The sequence below is a fragment of the Rhipicephalus microplus genome, chromosome 3 (assembly GCF_043290135.1).
Source record: "Rhipicephalus microplus isolate Deutch F79 chromosome 3, USDA_Rmic, whole genome shotgun sequence".
Lineage (NCBI taxonomy): Eukaryota > Metazoa > Arthropoda > Arachnida > Ixodida > Ixodidae > Rhipicephalus > Rhipicephalus microplus.
In genome coordinates, this window is record NC_134702.1 from 273,696,044 (window position 1) to 273,713,563 (window position 17,520).

The following is a 17,520-nucleotide window of genomic DNA, read 5'->3' on the forward strand; positions in this document are numbered from 1 at the left end:
TATCAAAAGCTCTAAATCTATAAATTTTATTTGTGCTTTTTCTACTCGCTTCGTTTTCCTATGTTCGCGCGCTGAAAATGCTTGCCCAAGAGGATCCTTGTGACTTCGATATATAAATAGAGGAGGCGTTAGTTGAAAGGACATGATGCAAAGATTTGTGTTACAAAATGTAAAGATTTGTGCGTCTTATGGTTGGTCAACATGCACGCAGTACTTGTGGCTGTGGAACTAGGCACAATGTACTGTTTTGAGAAGTGAAAGTGTCATTCGCGAGGATATACAGGCAGTAAAGATATCTTTATTGGGTTAGCCAGTGTCACATTATTCGTATAGAGAGTTGTCCTTTCTTAGAAAGATTTGTGCGCTAGTGTGAGGGACATGAGCACACCTCTGATAATAAACAAGCTTTTGTTTCTATCATTCGAATGTCGTCTCGGGTCCTTTGTGTCTCTGTTTCTCTGCGCTGCAAGGTGTTTCAGGTGTACAGCGGACAGGCTGCATTTGTGACAAATAAAAAAATAGAAAAAAATCACAGCATATCCGCACAGTGCATGATGATGAGTGGGGCGAAGAGTCCGTCCGTCCACCTGTCTGTCTGTTTGTCTGTCTGTCTGTCTGTCTGTCTGTTTGTCTGTGTAAGCATCATTCATCAGTCCGTCCGTCCATTCATGCTTCCGTTTATGCTTCTATCCCTCTGTCCATTCGTGCGGCCATCTGTCCACCCGTCTATCTGCCTGTCTGTTTGTCTGACACTGCCGGTGGCGCCTGATGTAGGACAAGGTTAGACTAAGAGGAGATTCACCCTAAATATGGACGATGTACAGCGTATACAACGCTGGACTTCTCTCCTTATGGTGACAGCATAGTAACTTGGATGATACGTGAATTGCTTACAGGATTCATATTTCATTTATTTTACCCTCAATCGCTATAGATTTACAGAGGGGAGTTGGGTACAAAAAATAATAAATTTTAAACAAGAACAAACATAGTAAAATCAAGATAATAAAGATTACAGGACCTGACAATTCTATGTTAGGCAATACACTGAATGTATGTGTAAGTATCATCAGAAACATGGGGGAAACAGAGTACAATATTATATATGTATAATATACACTTCACGCGTCTTCACGTAAGTACTTCTGTATTGTAGAAGAAAACAAGTCATGATTTGAAATGGAAACCATGTCCGAGAGAAGGTGGTTCCAGTCGTTGGATGTGCGTGGGACGAAGGAATGATGGAAAGTGTTAGTGCGACAGCTAATGACGTGTACCTCATGTTGATGATCTAAACGGGCTGAGTAGTAGGGTGGAGTGGTAATGAACTGAGCTTTTAAAAGTGGATGATTGAATATCTTGAGAAAAAGTATCAGACGAGTTGCTTTGCGACGTGATTCAAGTGACTGTAGCGAAATGATGTGTTTCTTTGACGTAACACTACTAGTACGATGGTAGTTAGATAGAATGAAGCGTGCTGCGTTATTCTGTACCATTTCAAGCGAGTGAGTTTAGTTCAGTTGAAAAGGGTCCCAAATAGAGCCTGAATATTCGAGTTTTAGACGAACTAGTGTTTTATACAGGCAATGGCTTACGAGCTTCGCTTTCACATAATACAGGTCGTCTTGGTCTGGCTGCCGCTTATGGTTCACTCCGGAAGGCCGGCTGACACCCCTGCCAAACAGCTGTAGTTTCCAGAAAACTGCGGCTTTTCTACGGATCCGAGTGCTTGCGCCGACACACCTGAGCCTCCCAGGCCATTCGGGACATTGTCATTGTCAGGGACATCGTTTTATAAACAACAAAAGTGGCAACAGCGAATGTCAGTGGTTTAGTTGGCGTGGAGGCAGCACAACTGTGGCAATGGCTTACGAGCTTCACTTTCACGTTATAAAGCTTGGTGAAACCTATTCTTTATATGCTAAGAAGAAAAGAAACCGTTTTTTACTGCTGATTCCACGCCCACAGGTGTTGTACGTCTTGTCGCGAGAGTGTACTGACGCCCTTTGCTCGCTACTCATGTGTTGCGGTGACGTTGAAGCAAACACAGGGCCTCCAAAAAAGACCCCTTGGCCACTAGATGACGTCGAGAACACCACAGCTTCTTCTGATGCGCGTCATAAAGAAACCATGGCAATGCTTTCTGAGTGCCCGCTGTGATTCATCGCCATTGAGCAGTCCAATTTGGCAAACGTGATCGACGAGGTGAAAGCCAACCAGCAACTTGTGGCGAGCAAATTATGCAAGATTGCAAGGCGGCTTTCGACGGTTGAACTGTGGAATAACTCGGTTGCTGACATTGAGAAGGAATCGCAAGTAACGAATGAAGCTATCGGCAGCATCAGTCAAACAAATACGCGTTGGTGTCCCGCCTAAACGACCTCGCGGACAGAGCCCGAAGGTGCAACTTAGTGTTTTTTGGTATGCCCGATAAAAATGAGACCTGGCAAGCTACTGAAGAGGCACTTACTAACTTGCTCTCATGTAGCCTAGGCGCCGAGTTTGACCCGAATGCAGTAGAAAAGGCCCATCGTTTAGGTGGTCCATACATACGTGAGAAAACTCGACCAGTGATAGTAAAATTTGTAAGCCTTAAAACAAAAGAACTGTTCCTGGCACGTCGATCTAAGTTGAGAAGTCATAACGTCTCTGTATCTAAGGACTGCTGTCAGGCTACATGAACAGCGCGCAAGATGCTGCACAATTTTCCAAAATCATTGCCTGGCCGACCCGCTTTTCAGCTTCGTTACAAGCTCGTTGTTAACCACACAAACTATTCTTATGATGCTTCCGCGGGCATTGTTCATGAGACTACTGCGCATTCTCGCAGTAATGGTAGCGAATTCTGCATCGAAAAGGGGCGCGCTGGACTTCCGATCACAGCCATGACTTTCGCGCACATTCATTGCCTGATACCGCACTTTTGTCACATGCGCAGACACCTAACCCCTCCTCATCATAATCAGCAAAGAGATGTGGCAGTATTGTATTACATCCTATTTTGGTTCTCTACACGAACATTCGTATTATAATGGGAAAGCGTGCTGCTTTTGACGCTATTATCGATTCTTGTGAAGCCGACGTGATTGTCGCGACCAAGAGTTGGTTGAATGCTCATGCTTGCAATAACGAAATTTTTGATATTTCTAAATCGTTGAACATTTAACGCCGCGATAGAGATAGAAGACAAGGTAGTGGTGCTTTGCTTGCCACTTCAAAGTGTTTCAAGTCCTTTCTTATAAACGTGACGTCTACATTGGAAGTGATATTGTGCGGGGTGGTTGTGAATAATAAAACGCTTGTTCTTGGCGTCTGTTACCGCCCTCCAGATACAGACATCAGCTTTGTTCAGGAGTTTCGCGATGACATTAATGAAATTGCAGTGCAGTACCCATCTTCTTCGATAACTATCTCAGTGACTTTAACTAACCTACCATTATGTGCGCGCCATCGTTACCAGAAGTCTTACCATTTTCTTCAAATGGCCAATGCTTTCTTGATACTTCCAACCTGTTTAATTTTACGCAGACGGTGAATAACTCAACTCGCGTCAGCAGTTCTTCATCGCACAATCTTGACTTAATAATTACAATCACTGTCTGCTACATTTTTACTTATGCAACAGCATGCCAACTGCTACTAAAAAAACGCAAGGTAATCTATACCTACAATGCAGCAAACTCTGAGGCAATGAACCACGAACTCTCTCTATTTTACGACGCTTATCTACATCACTTTGATAATAGAACCGTGCGGGAAAACTGGGATCTGTTTGGTAACAAAATCTACGAACTTACTCGCACCTTTCTTCCCTTAAAGTCTATACCTAAGAGCTCTTGCTCACCTTGGCACAATACATACTTAAAGCGACTTTCTAACAAAAAGAAACACTTATTTCGTGCTGCGAAACTCCAGAGTACGGAGGAACGCTGGCGCACCAACGAGAGTGCTGCGTGAGTTTACTCGTCAGCAGTTTCGGATCTTAAGGCTAAATTTATCTCTAACGCTCTGACATCACTGCTTCTTAGCAACCTTAGAAAGTTTTGAAAAACGATTACAAATACCAACAATAATGAAATAGTACTTGTTGACTCAGACGGCCTTCCCGTGTCTTCCGAGATGTATGCAGCACGTCTGAACAAAAATTTTGTCCGCAACTTTCAGCATCGTCCGCTTCTGCTACCATCTCTTCACCAGCGCACAATTATCCATCAATGTCTGTTATAGTGACTGAGGCCCATGGAATTGTAAAAGTAATTGAATCACTCAGAGTGTCCTCTGCTTGTGGTGTTGACAATATAAACGCAAGAATCCTTCACGAAACTAAACAAGCCTCATCTATGTTCCTGTGTAAAATATTCCAACAGTCTTTGATTGAAGGTGTGGTGCCACTTGTTTGGAAAGAAGCAAAGGTGGTTCCGCTACACAAGTCAGGAAACAAGCATTTTGTCACTAATTACCGACCTATTTCACTTACTTCTATACCACGCGAACTTTTAGACCACATAATCTTCTCTAACTTGGTCACCTTTTTAGAACCAAATTCGTTCTTTAGCACGTCACAGCATAGATTTAGGAAGTCATTCTCATGTGAAACGCAGTTGCTTTGTTTTACCCATTCGTTACATATCATTCTAGATCGGGGTTCACTGGTCGACTGCAATTTTTTAGATTTTTCGAAGGCTTTTGACATGATTATTCATAACCTACTACTATACAAGCTTAGGATCCTTATTATTGATGGCGGCATTCTTGCATGGATCCAGTTTTTCCTAAAAAATCACTAACAATTCATTGTTGCTAACAACTACAGCTCACCCTCTTCTCCTGTTAATTCTGGTGTGCCCCAGGCTATGTGTTGAACCTTTTACTATTCCTTATTTATATTAACGATTTACCCGATGTAGTAACTTCTTCGATTCACCTTTTCGCAGAACACTGCGTTGTTTACCGAGAAATTTCATCTAACTCTGACGCTAGCTCTTTGCAAAGTGACATTAATAATATTTCCAGCTGGTGTAGAACTTGGCACATGGACTTTAACACTAACAAATGTAAAGTGTTACGTTTCTCACGAAGTGCCGGACCCCCTGCTTACTACATCTTCAATGACGCTGTTCTAGAGTCTGTAACTTCGTATAAATACTTGGGGATACATATAACATCTGACTTGAACTGGAAGCATCATATTAACTATTCAGCATATTAGCCTTTGGCTATGGGTCCAAACAGTTTTTTATCTATCATTTCGGAATTGAAAATAAAAGGAAATGAAATGAAATGAGTTGAAACTATGTTATTAACAATAGCAACCGTATGCTAGGGTGCCCACGACGCAACTTTAGCCGCGCCCCTACGCCGTGAAATTAACAATGTATAAAAAGTCATATATATTGTCACGTGCTTGCTCAAGAAAACGATGGCAGTTGTGCATGTGCCATAGAGGACTATGAAATGGATGAAAAACAAGAACCCTCTTGCACGTTCTATTTAAAAAGGCCGACCTTCTTCTGGTGTCTCAATCTCTGCAGCAAGACCTCTGTGTTTACGTCGTGACATTGGTGGGGGTGCTGGAGCCTACAACCTGATGCAGGACAACCTTGTTCGGACCCGTTCACCTAGTCCAGAGACTCAGCCCCTCGTGACGACTCCGGCGCACCGATTCAGTCGGCGCTTACTAGGCCTAAGTTTGGAGTCCGCACCTGCTCCGCCTCTTTCCAGCATGGCAGCTCCTACAACGTCCACGCTTATCCTGCCATCGCAGACCAGTCTTCCCTCGCATGTGACTCTTGAACATCCTCGTGTTCCTGAAGTTTTCCGTGTGGAAAAGGACGAGGATGTCGAGGACTGGCTCGAGCAGTTCGCACAGGTCACTGTATCCAGCCACTGGAGCGAACAGCACAAACTTGGTCGTGCATATTTCGCACTGGAAGATAGCGCTCGCACGTTGTACGAGAACCGCGAGGCTACATTACAATCTTGAGAAGATACCCGTCGAAAGCTCCTCCCTATATTTTTGAACTCGGACTGACGGGAGCGCGCACAGAAACTGATGGAGGTCCGAGTGCAAAAACCCAATGAAACAGCCGCCATGTACGCAGAGGATATGATCCGTCTATTCCAATGAGCTCACCCTGACATTCTCGAGGCGAAGAAGATGCGTCACCTAATGCAGGGTGTTAAGGAAGCAGTGTTTGCGGGCCTCGTACGAAATCCACCTACAACAGTAGATGAATTCATAAGAGAGGCAACTGTCATCGAGCGCGCACTGCAACAAAGATGCCGACACTTTGACCGCCTGCCAAACCACACGGCAGTAAGTGCTGCGGCTCAGAAAACTGCCATATGCGAAAGTTTCCTGCGATAAATGATTAGGTAAATACTGCGTGAGCAACTTCGGGCCCTCTGCGTTCTACCTACCCAAATGCCTGTCGCATGTGTTCGTCCGCCAGGAGTTGAGGCAAGCCGAACACCACCCGCACTGAGTCCTGAGCCACATTCAGCGAGCTACGGTGATGTGGTCCGTCGTCCATCACCGTCATTTGTGGCGAAGCCCTTCCAGACACGACCCGCTGTCATACCTTGCTGGCAACGGGATTATATGAGACGACCACCAGTTCACCGAACAGACTTATGGCGCATGGCTGACCGTCGACCTATTTGCTTCCGCTGCGGAGAACCCGGTCACATTGCCCGCCATTGCCGTCATGGCAATTCCGGATTCGGGAAGTTTTCTCGTCCAGCTTCTTTTGTGGCTACGATGCCGATCAACTGTCGCCAGGCCAAGCAACTCCACCTTGTCGCTGGCGATATCTATCCTCTGCGCGTCACCGTGACTTCCCTCAGAGCTACGCGGATGTCACCAGAGGCCGTTCACCTAGCCCACGCAGGGAAATCTAACTGCTGCGACCTCGGGGGGGGGGGGGAAGGTTGCCAATCTTCGAGACACTGAAAAGTTCCCCCTATCATCGCAAGAAGGTATGACGACAACGAAGACGAATACGACGAAGAATACTAATGCCGATTAAGTTGTACGTGCCGATTTTAGCGTTCTCATTGGCGGTTATCACGTTACAGCATTCGTTGACACTGGCACCGACTTCTCAATTATGCGACAAAAACTCGCCGACCGCCCTAGAAAGGTCAAGACACCATGTACAGGACCGCACACAAGGAGTGCTGGTGGTCAGGTGATGACTCCCCCAGTAAATGCACCACTCGACACTCTCCACTTTTCATATTGTCTCGACACCACTCATCGTGGCAATATGCTTCTATTATTGCCCAAAAGGCAGCTGAGAAAAAATGCTCTTTAAATAAAACACCATAAAAAAGCACACGCGCATGCCACAATTTGTTTGGCGTGCGACAGAGTGTGCAGGGTCTGACTGAATGTGGAGATATCCACCCAGGTATACATTGGGAGGAGTCTACGTGGTGATTGTGGTTTTATGGACAACAATAAAACTTTTGACACAACCTTGATCGACATGAATAAGAGACCAAAGAGAACAAGAAAAGAGGGAAAAGATGAGCGGTGCAAAAATAAGGCCGTTCTTCCGCAAGGACGGCAAATAGGTCTTCAACCTATGCTTTTTTCGACAGTGAAATATGTTTATTCAAATTTCCTATTTCTTTTCATTGCGCCTGGTGGCACTTATGCCACCATCCAAATATGAAGAGCACGCTGAGAGCCGTCAATTACCTTTCCAAAAGTCGTCACGCTGGAGCAGAGATGAACGTATGACTTCTGATTTGACACATAAGACATGACAATGATCGCCCGCGCTCATCAGCTTATAACTTGAGGGAAGGCGCTTATAAATGACCTTTTGCATTCACCACCTTTTTCGTCGCACGTATGCGCTGTACATTGGTACCTTCGCTCATTAAAATAGTCACGTTTGAAAAAGGAGCGAGCCAGAAGATTCAAAGCAGGGATTAGTAAAAGTAACAGCTGTGGCACCTAGTTTATGCACATCCTGTACGTACTGGTGCGTCCCTTTCGTGCGTCCATTTTTGATGTTAGAGGAACCGGCTGAAAGTGTTGAGCTGTAACCGTTATTACTTCGAACTCGTCCTGTTCGTTTTGTGCGTCATTTGTGATTAAACAGTCGAGGTATCTTTTTAGATGCTTCCCGTTCTTTGCGAGACATTGTGCAAATTGTTGCTCTCACATTTACTGCTTCGGCTTCGCGGCGAAACGATGCGTTCCACGAGTGATTTTAGGGGCGCAAGCTGGCGTATGCTGTCATAGTCGCTTGACGTAACACTACATGTGGAGCGTGCTCTCACGCGAGGGAGTCTTTTTCCTATTTTTATTTGAGTGAGTTGGTGGTGGTTAGTATCATGAGGAGCAAAACGCAGGCAAAACCATGTACCAAAAAAGACAGCAAATGTGAAATCTAACGGGGCAGGAATGAAAAAAAAACTTGAAGAAAAGTAGAAAGCGCAAGAAAGACAAGAAAACTGGACAAGGAAGAAAAAAAATGCCATGCCTGCTTGGAAGGCCGAGCACAGTCACAGCGAAAACTAGAAGAATATTGTCAGCTAATGAAAAGAAGTATCTAGAATCATCACTTTGACGTTGGCGAGTCCATTTGTCGCAATCGGTGATGACGCGTGCATGAGCTGTGCTGTATCTTAACCTAATCTTTTGCAGGTTTTATTGGCCAACTGTTGCATAAATAGCATGTGTGATCGCAAATAAATATTAGTTGCAAGTTAGTGCTGTGTGTGTGTCTCTCTCTCTTTCTCTCTCTTGTTTTTCCTTATCATGGTGCTCTATAGCCACATAAAAGGCATGCGGAGATAATGCGGATTCCATATTGCATTGAAAGTCCTGCAACAACTAGGGTCATTCATTTCGCCCACACATGAATTGTATTTAAGCACTGAATGATGAGTAAAAACAGCAACTGAAAGAGGGAGCTGTTCTATCCTCCGTTGCGTTTGTTTTTTTTCTCCTGTCAACTCGTGGTGGAGGTGCACGTGCTCTGAACGCGCAAACTTTTGTAGTAAATTAGCCTTTTTTTGCTTATTGCAGGGTTCGTCGTCCCCCGTGTTTTGTAATTATCGAGTGGGACAATTCATAAGGACAATGATTGTGAAAAAGGCAAATAAAAAGACTAAAATATTCAGGGTGCGGGGTGGCTTTGAAAATGAAGACTAGTGCTGACGCCAATGCATAGAATGTGGACGCGAAGTGCAGGCAGTGTGAGGTTGAGGAAAAAATGAGAAAATTGACAATAGCACTGAGTGAACTGCTGATGAGAATCACCGAGCTAAAGGCTGCGTTGGCGACAGAGCAAGAAAAAGCGAGGGCTATGGGAGAAAAGCTTAGGTACGCCGAGGAGGCACTAGCAAAGGTGAATGAAGGAGCGGCCGAAGGAGAGAACAGTAAAGCACGGGCACCCAGAAGGGGGAGAAGAAACAGAAAACTGGTTCGGATAAAAACATGTTCAGCCAGTTCAATGATGGTAATACCCAGCTTCAGCGAATTAGTAGTGGGAGGGGACAAAGCAGCCAGCGTCACAGGTACAAGTAACCTCCAGGTGCAGTACACTCTAACTAAAAGTCACAGCCAGTGATAATCGCCAGGGTCTCACATAGAAATCAATGCGTAGAAGCAATCAAAGAGAGGGTAAGAGGTGACAAGAGGTTTTCAGTAGGGAAGTTCTCAGGACGTAAGCTGGAAGCTGTCATGAGGAAAGCAGTGCAAAACTCACAACTAAAGCTAATGGACGAAACATCATAATAACTGCGGGCGGTTCAAACGATGTGTTAAATGGAGATTCAGTAGGACTAGTGACCACAAGGGCGAAAGGGGTCAATAACATGCGCACTGTTTCCCCCCAGGTACAGGTAGTGATATGTACGTTACCGGAGGTACCAGTGCGTGACGGCAACCTGCAAAGAGCAGTTATGAACGCAAACGAACAGATATGGCAGATGAGTCGAGATAAAGGCTTTGAGGTAGTGGAAATAATCAGAGAGGTGCATACTTGGGGTGATGTTCAACGAGACAAAATTCACTTCGATGTGAGGCTAGATCATGTGGTGGGTTGGCGACTTGCAGGACGCGCAGTAGCTTTTTTGGTGGGCACGCGGGCCCTTCGGGGTGCAGGATCGCATGTAACGAAGAAAACAACCAGGGAGACTCTTTGACAGGTTGTATGAACAGATACGATGCCAAAGTGGCACGAATATATAAGACACGTAGAGACCGGGACAGAAATCGACGTAGGCACGAGGGCCGAGCTAATTCAGACGTAGGATATATTAACATGAAGGGTGGCAGGAATAGGCTGAAGTGGGGAGAGATAGAAGAACTGCTAAGGGAGGAGAAGCTGATGGTATATGGGTTTACAGAAACTCATCTCAAGGACACAGAACAACCACCTAACAATCTGGACTAGGCATGGGAATATTGTAATAGAAGAGAAGGCTGCAGAAAGGGGAGTGGTATCGGGACATTGATTCATAAAAGTACAGACTGGCAAAGGGTCAAGCAGTAGTGCAGGGAACATTTACGGCTGAAGAGAAAGTGGCAGGGGAGATGACGTTTCTGGGTTTTGTATAATTGTGAACAGGGGCAAAAGCCAGAGAGGAATACCAAGAAATAGTACAGTGCGTAGAACATGACATTGACGAACTTAGAGAAGAGCCCGGAATAATTATGTTAGAAGATATGAATGCGCACACAGAAGATATGAATAGATATACTGACCAAACAGGCATAATGCTATTGGATACGTGTAAAAGACATGATTCAATCATTTGCAACAGCACCGACAAATGCGAAGAGCAGATAACACGGGAGGCGGGAAGGCTGCAGTCGACGATAGATTACGCAATATTGTCACATTGGATGTATGATTGGCTAAGGGTGATGAACATAAATGAATATGGATCCAGAAGCTTAGGTAGTGATCACAAATATATCAAGCTGAGTTTTGGAAGAGAAATGAAAATGAAAAGGGGGCATCGTGAGCAACCGCACGGTAATACTTATTCAGAGAGGCCATTATAAATAGCAACTTAGGAGATTGAGAAAATAATCACCGAAAGTACTCAAAGAGAGGGGACGCAAGCAAATCTATCCCAATTGTTTGAATTAGAGGTTGCTAAGGTAAGAGCCAAATGAACCGGAAAATTGAGACACAAACCCAAGAGCTGGTGGGTTGAGGAAGTGAACAGAGCCATAGTAAGACGCCATGGAGCCTCCAGGAAAAACAGGTATGCTAAACAGAGGGATGAACCGGAACATGATGTCAAAAGAAAATGCGATAACTTTTCGAGCTGCAGACGGCAAGTGTCCGCTGTGATCAGTGAAAGGATTATAAGAAAGGGGGTCTAATAGATGGTGGAAGTAAGCAAAAATGGTATAAAGGCAGCTGCAAAGTTTTGGAACCATCTCAATTCTCTGAGTAATAAGACAATTATGGAACAGAGGTTTATACCTACAGGTCAAGGCGCAGACTAGAAAGGAAGGAGACAATGGAATATATAAAAACAATGGTCAAAAATTAAACACCAAAAAAGCGCTGGATACATCATACCAGATGAGCGTGGACTAAATAGCGCAATGGCTCCACTGGGACTACGAGAGGGGGAAAGGGCAGAGAAAAGGATTCCTGATAGCACATCAACAAAATATGATGGTATCCCAATTAAGCCATCAAGGAATCTAGGACCAAACTTAAAGGAAACATTAAGAGAGGCAGCGAACAAAGCAATCATGTGTGGTGAAGGCTCCAATCGGTAGAAACTAAGCAGGATGAGCATGATCTAAAAAAGAAAAGATCTAAAAAGCCGATGTAAACAACTCTCGTTCTCTAACAGTGACATTAGTAGTTTACAGCCTGGTGAAGCAGATAATAAAAGAAAGACAACAAACATGGGTGGAGATTGAGGGTGTGTTAGGAGAGCTACAAAATGGGTTCTGCAAACGAAGGAGCTTGGCGGATCATCTGTTTTTAATTATGCAGCGTGTTAAACTAGCGCAAAAAGAACACAGGCCCCTATGGCTGGCATTTCTAGATATCAAGAGAGCTTACGATAATTTGATTCAAGAAGCCTGGTGCAGAATACTATACACACTAAATGTAGAAAATTTGTCTTCTAAATGATATAACTTGTCTTCTAAATGATATCTATAAAAGCAACAAAGTTGTTATCAAATGGGAAGAACAGGTATCTTGACCTATTGTAATACAACGCGGGCTTCGACAGGGATGTCCCTTGTCACCGTTGTTATTCATGCTGTATCTACAAGGACTAGAAGCCAAGTTAGAGAGGAGTCGACTCGGCTTCATCCTCTCTTTTACCGAGCAAGGAAAACACATTGAACAGTCATTGAAGCACTGATGTATGCAGATGATATAGTATTAATCGCCGACAACAAAAAAGGTCACCTGGAATTGATAGACATCTTCGGTAATGAGGTAGATAGGTTAAATTTGAAGTTCAGCAGGCAAAAGTTGGCAATCATAAAATTGAATGATAACAAAGGCAGTGAGCATAGGATACAGTAAGTCACGCAAGAAATAGTGGATAAATACAAATATTTGGTCGTATAAAAAAATAGCGAGGCTAAGTACCTAAGGAAACACGATAGATACGTAATAACTAAGGGTACCAGGAATGCATCTGTAAAAAAAATAAGGCACTGTGGAACTACAATTGGCAGGACGTTTTTAGCGGGATTTGGAAAGATGTCATGGTCCTGATTTTGACGTTCGGTAATGTGGTCTTGTACATGAAATCAGAGGTTCAAGCAAGATTTCAAATGAAACAACGTGGCATAGGTAGACTTGCTTTGGGAGCACACGGGAATACTCCGAATCAGGGGGTACAGTGTGACATGGGATGGACATCCTTTAAGTACAGGGAAGCTAGCAGCAAGATAAAATTTGAGGAGCGTTTGACAAAATGAGAGAAGAGCGTTCAGCTAGAAGAGTTTTCAGCTACTTGTACATGAAGAATGTTGATACTAAAAGGAGGAAGCGAACTCGGAAATTGTCAAGCAAGTATTTAGATAGCAGCGGAATACCAAGCCAAAAGAAAACATCGTTTAAGAAAAAGGTGAAGGCAACAAAGAGGGACTTGTGGAAGACTGTAATGCTCACGAAATCATCACTGGAGACTTACCAAACTTTCAAGCAGGATAACGCACAAGAAAATATCTACGATTATTCCCGTGGTAGTTCTCTGCTGTTCAAGGCCAGAACAGGAGTATTGCGGACTATGACGTTCCGAGACAAATACGAATACACAGGCCTGGTATGTAGTGCGTGGAAAGAGGCGGAGGAAACGGCTGAACATTTTATAATGTTCTGTAAAGGGCTCCAGTTTATTGTCAAAGATAATGACGCAGAATTTTTTAAAGCATTGGGGTTCTGGAATAGTAAAGGCAAAACATACTTCAAACGGGTAGAAGTAACCAAGAGGAGGCTAAATGATTGGTGGCTACAGTCAAGGCTCAAGTTGTATTCCATCCTTATACACATAGTGATATTACTTAACTTTAGGCTAGGTGGCATAATCTACCGTCCAATCTAAAGGGCACAGCCGGATACATCTATCCATCCATCCTTGTGAATATCGGTTGACCTCAGAGAGTCCGTGTCCGATTACATCACAAATTTCAGACTGACATGGCTGGCTACGTTGTATTTGTCACTAAAAACATAGCTTAGTGCTTCTTCTGACGCACGAAAAGCATGTCGGTGATGTCATCCGACACGAAATCAAGATGTACAAACTCGTCTGAACTGGCCATTGAGATGTTCAGCGATGAACTCAGGTACAATCTGAGCCCGGAAGCATCTCTTTTTGAGTACGACCCACTGGCGTGTGACGCATCTGTCGTGCCCTGAAGCGATCTCCTCGTTCCTCACTATTGTGCATGCAAGACCCGACGCCAACAACGACTAACACACTGCGTGCAGCTGACAAAGTTGAACTCCGCTCACGTTGTCGTCACCTCGTAGTAGAAAGCACGCTGCATCCTTCTGCTGGGGAAAGCAGAATATTGAAAAAAGAGCAGACATTTACGTCACACACACACACACACACACAGCGTAGCCTTCGCTTACAAAGTGATTCCAGAAATGGCTACCAAATATAAAATGCCTTTCTCAAGAAACTAAATGACTCGCGGTTGTATAATTTGACACATACCATGCGGTACCAACGAGAACGAGGGTTCGAAGTTTTATGGAAACCAGTGAATATTAAAAAAAATTGCCGGAATGCCGCTTTACAACAATTGGGCCAACTCCTCTAAGGAAACGTGCTGGGATGGGAAGCAGCAACGATGCGCACACCGTTGACCCTGTTGAAACGGGCGTCGACGCGGGTGCTGCAAAAACGTGTTCGAAGTGAACCTAATGTACCGTTTACTCGAGTAAGCGTTTGTTTGAAACGCAAAGACACGGGAGGCGGGTTGGGTTTTGGGCAAGTTTCAATATAGAATTTGGAAAGACTTTGTAGTCGTCATTTCTTCAGAGGGGACACAGACACTGGACAGGAGCTGGCGAGCGTTTCACCTTGAATATAGCACGGCCTTCGCATTTCACCTTGAATATGCCTTGCGGTCGGTAAAGTGCACGCTGAGAGGTTCCTGCAGGCATTAGACGTTGAATGTGGCAAAGGCCAGATCGATGCGCGTTCTCTTTATTGTGGTGGGTAGTTCACCGGTGGTAGTGGCCGGTGTTGCGGCCGAACAGACGAGGCGGTAGGTGTGAGCACAGTGGCGAGTGGCGAGTACGCTGCAGACGAGGGAGAGAATGACGTCCACGCACAGCTATGGCGTGACCTACTTGGCACCGCTGAACACCTGCAGCGAGGGAAACACGTTGCGACACTTTCGTACGAAAGCATGTATGTACGGCGTTACCCACGTGAGTCAAAGAGCTGCTTCGCATCTGAAAAAAAGCTCCACAGAGGCCACTCTTCCAGCTTTAGACACGACTGTGCTGCGCATTCTGTGCAAGCCGGGTGGTTTGTGTGTGTGATAAGTGTGGGTAGGAAGGGTGATGCTGCACAGTACCTGAGTCTAGGGTCGACGACGGCGAGCGGGTCGCTGCCCATGCGGCAAGTGCCTGCTGGATGGGCTGCAGTTGACGCGAAAGACAGGGCGAGGCAGCGCCAGTACTCGTCGCTGAATTGGACGTGCTGTTCGCAGCCTGGGAAAGGAACCGTCCAAAACTTGGCGCCGTGAGAACGAAACGCTTCCGAATCAGCGATCTGCTTGCATACTTTCAGTCCTGCATCAGAGATGTGTTAATGCAGTTTGCATGAAAACTCTAGCTTCTTCCAAGCCACAGTGATGAGGTTACCAACAAGACGCTCTGAACAACTGTTAGAAAGAATAGAAAAACAAATGCATGGGTAATTTTTTCTTCATAAGAATTGGAATAACATGAAAGTGAAAGTTGGCTTCAACGATCTAGTTGAGCGTTCATGGTGAAATATTTCGCCACGAGAGCTAAAAATAATTGCCACAGCAACAAGTAGTAAGTCACGCGAAGAACGGCAAGCAGCTGAAAACTTGCTGCCTGCTGCTGAAGCATGACGAACGCATGGAAAGAGCACGCATAGGGCAAGCACGAACTAACAACTTTCGCCATTGTTACTTCTTTTTATTTAGCAACATGTCCATTAGCAAACCCATCCACTGAAGTGAGTGAAGTGACATTTATGCACTCTCTTCCTTCAACAACTTCAACGAGACGTACAAATCGCTACCAACACTAAATACGAGCGCACGCACTGGCGACGACTTCCTGTGTAGCAAAGTGCAGGTGGGGGCTCGCGCGCGTCGCTATACAAGCGGGCAATAGCACTTTAAGCAGGCCCTTCTAGCCTTCACGCTCTTTGTGCCATATAACTGGTTATAAAGAAAAAACAAGTTCATTCGAGTTCTGCATGCCGCCAGCACTAAATAGTGTGCATAAATGGGTTGCCGTTGTTAGCTTAGCTTTCGTGGGCGAGTCGTTCCACTCAGCGTGATGCCTCGTGGAATTTCATTTGCGGGGGCGGAAAATTTTCCTCTAGCATTTTCTCTGTCGTCTGCTGAGATACAGTTTAGAACGTCATATCCGTCAGGGAAAGTGGTCGCTGAAGTTTTGGTAGACTCCGGTATAAAACACTTTCGTGTTATAAAAATAGCAGTTTTACCTCGAGGGCGCCGCATAAATACGATGGCAGAAAATTACAGTCTTATGCCAAGAAAGGCATCTGTCTCTTTCAGATGCAGTGTAGCATAGGTTTACAAAACACTGGTCTAACTGAATACGGCTGCTCCAGGGAGAAAATTAGACATGCAGGAAGAAAAAATATATACTAGCTGTCTGGTGATGCCTGCAGAGACAGAACACGCGCCAGCATTCACGAGCGCGCCCTTATGTTCAAGTTCACAGTTGGTGGTCGAGTGACACGTTGACTCCCTTCCCTCTTGGCTTCGTGTGCCTTGACGACGCGTGGAGTGTTTGATTCCAGTTTCAGCCGCATTCGGTGCCCAGGCTCTCCCACGCGTAGAATATGCAATGCGAGGGGGTCTATTAGCGATATGCGCTTTATACGGAACATGACGGTAATGCTGATGGCGAAATGCAGCCCTAATTGCTATACAAATAAAAATCATTTTCTTTGATACTAAGATAGGGGCGTGTAGTTGGAAACCGTATATAATCAGGTACACTTTTTGTCCTGTGATGGCGTTTGATTTAAACGAACGTGATGTATATTATGAGAGTTTCGCAAAGCGTGAAGTTGAGCAACATGGCAGAAATCCACACTGGCACGTCTCATTTCGAGAAGGTTTTCTATCTATCTATTTATCTATCTATCTATCTATCTATCTATCTATCTATCTATCTATCTATCTATCTATCTATCTATCTATCTATCTATCTATCTATCTATCTATCTATCTATCTGTCTATCTATCTATCTATCTATCTATCTATCTATCTATATGTATGGCTGTCTATCTATCTATCTATTTATCCATACATCATCTATCTATCTATCTATCTACCTATCTATCTATCTACCTATCTATCTATTTGCTGCGTGTTTGTCTGCTTGTCTGCCTACGTCTGGGTGCTCTCGTGTTCGCCTCTTAAACTTTGTGCAAGCCGAAAATAGTATGTGCGAGTAAGAGGATTTAACAAATATGGCTACGTGGCCCGCAGGTGAATCGGTGTTTTGCGAAGCAGTCAGCGAGTCTATGCTTCAATTTTTTTTACTATTTTTCCAGCGTTACATGGTGGATGGGCTTTTTCTTAGGTATCGCAGTTGTGTTCCATCGTGGGCTTACCCTCAATGTCTACTACACTGTCGTTTAAATTGGAACATATAGTCAGACGTAACGTCCCCTCTACCACGCAGACGTCTGTATTATCGAACCCAAGTGCAATTTCTGCTGTGACGATTTGAATACTGTTACGGGGAAGACGGTCTGAAACGACACAGACGTGAGGGAATACGCATAAATTTATTTACAACAGG

The 17,520-nt window shown here is 44.6% G+C and overlaps 1 protein-coding gene across 1 annotated transcript in view; it reads right to left on the reverse strand.

The window, feature by feature from the left end:
* The window catches only part of LOC119159804 (4-pyridoxate dehydrogenase), a 238,775-nt gene that overhangs the window by 5,200 nt on the left and 216,055 nt on the right, over positions 1 to 17,520 (reverse strand). The window contains exon 10 of the mRNA XM_075891024.1: positions 15,056 to 15,272. Within this exon, the coding sequence (XP_075747139.1) occupies positions 15,056 to 15,272 (217 nt within the window). The remainder of the gene's footprint in view (positions 1 to 15,055; positions 15,273 to 17,520) is intronic.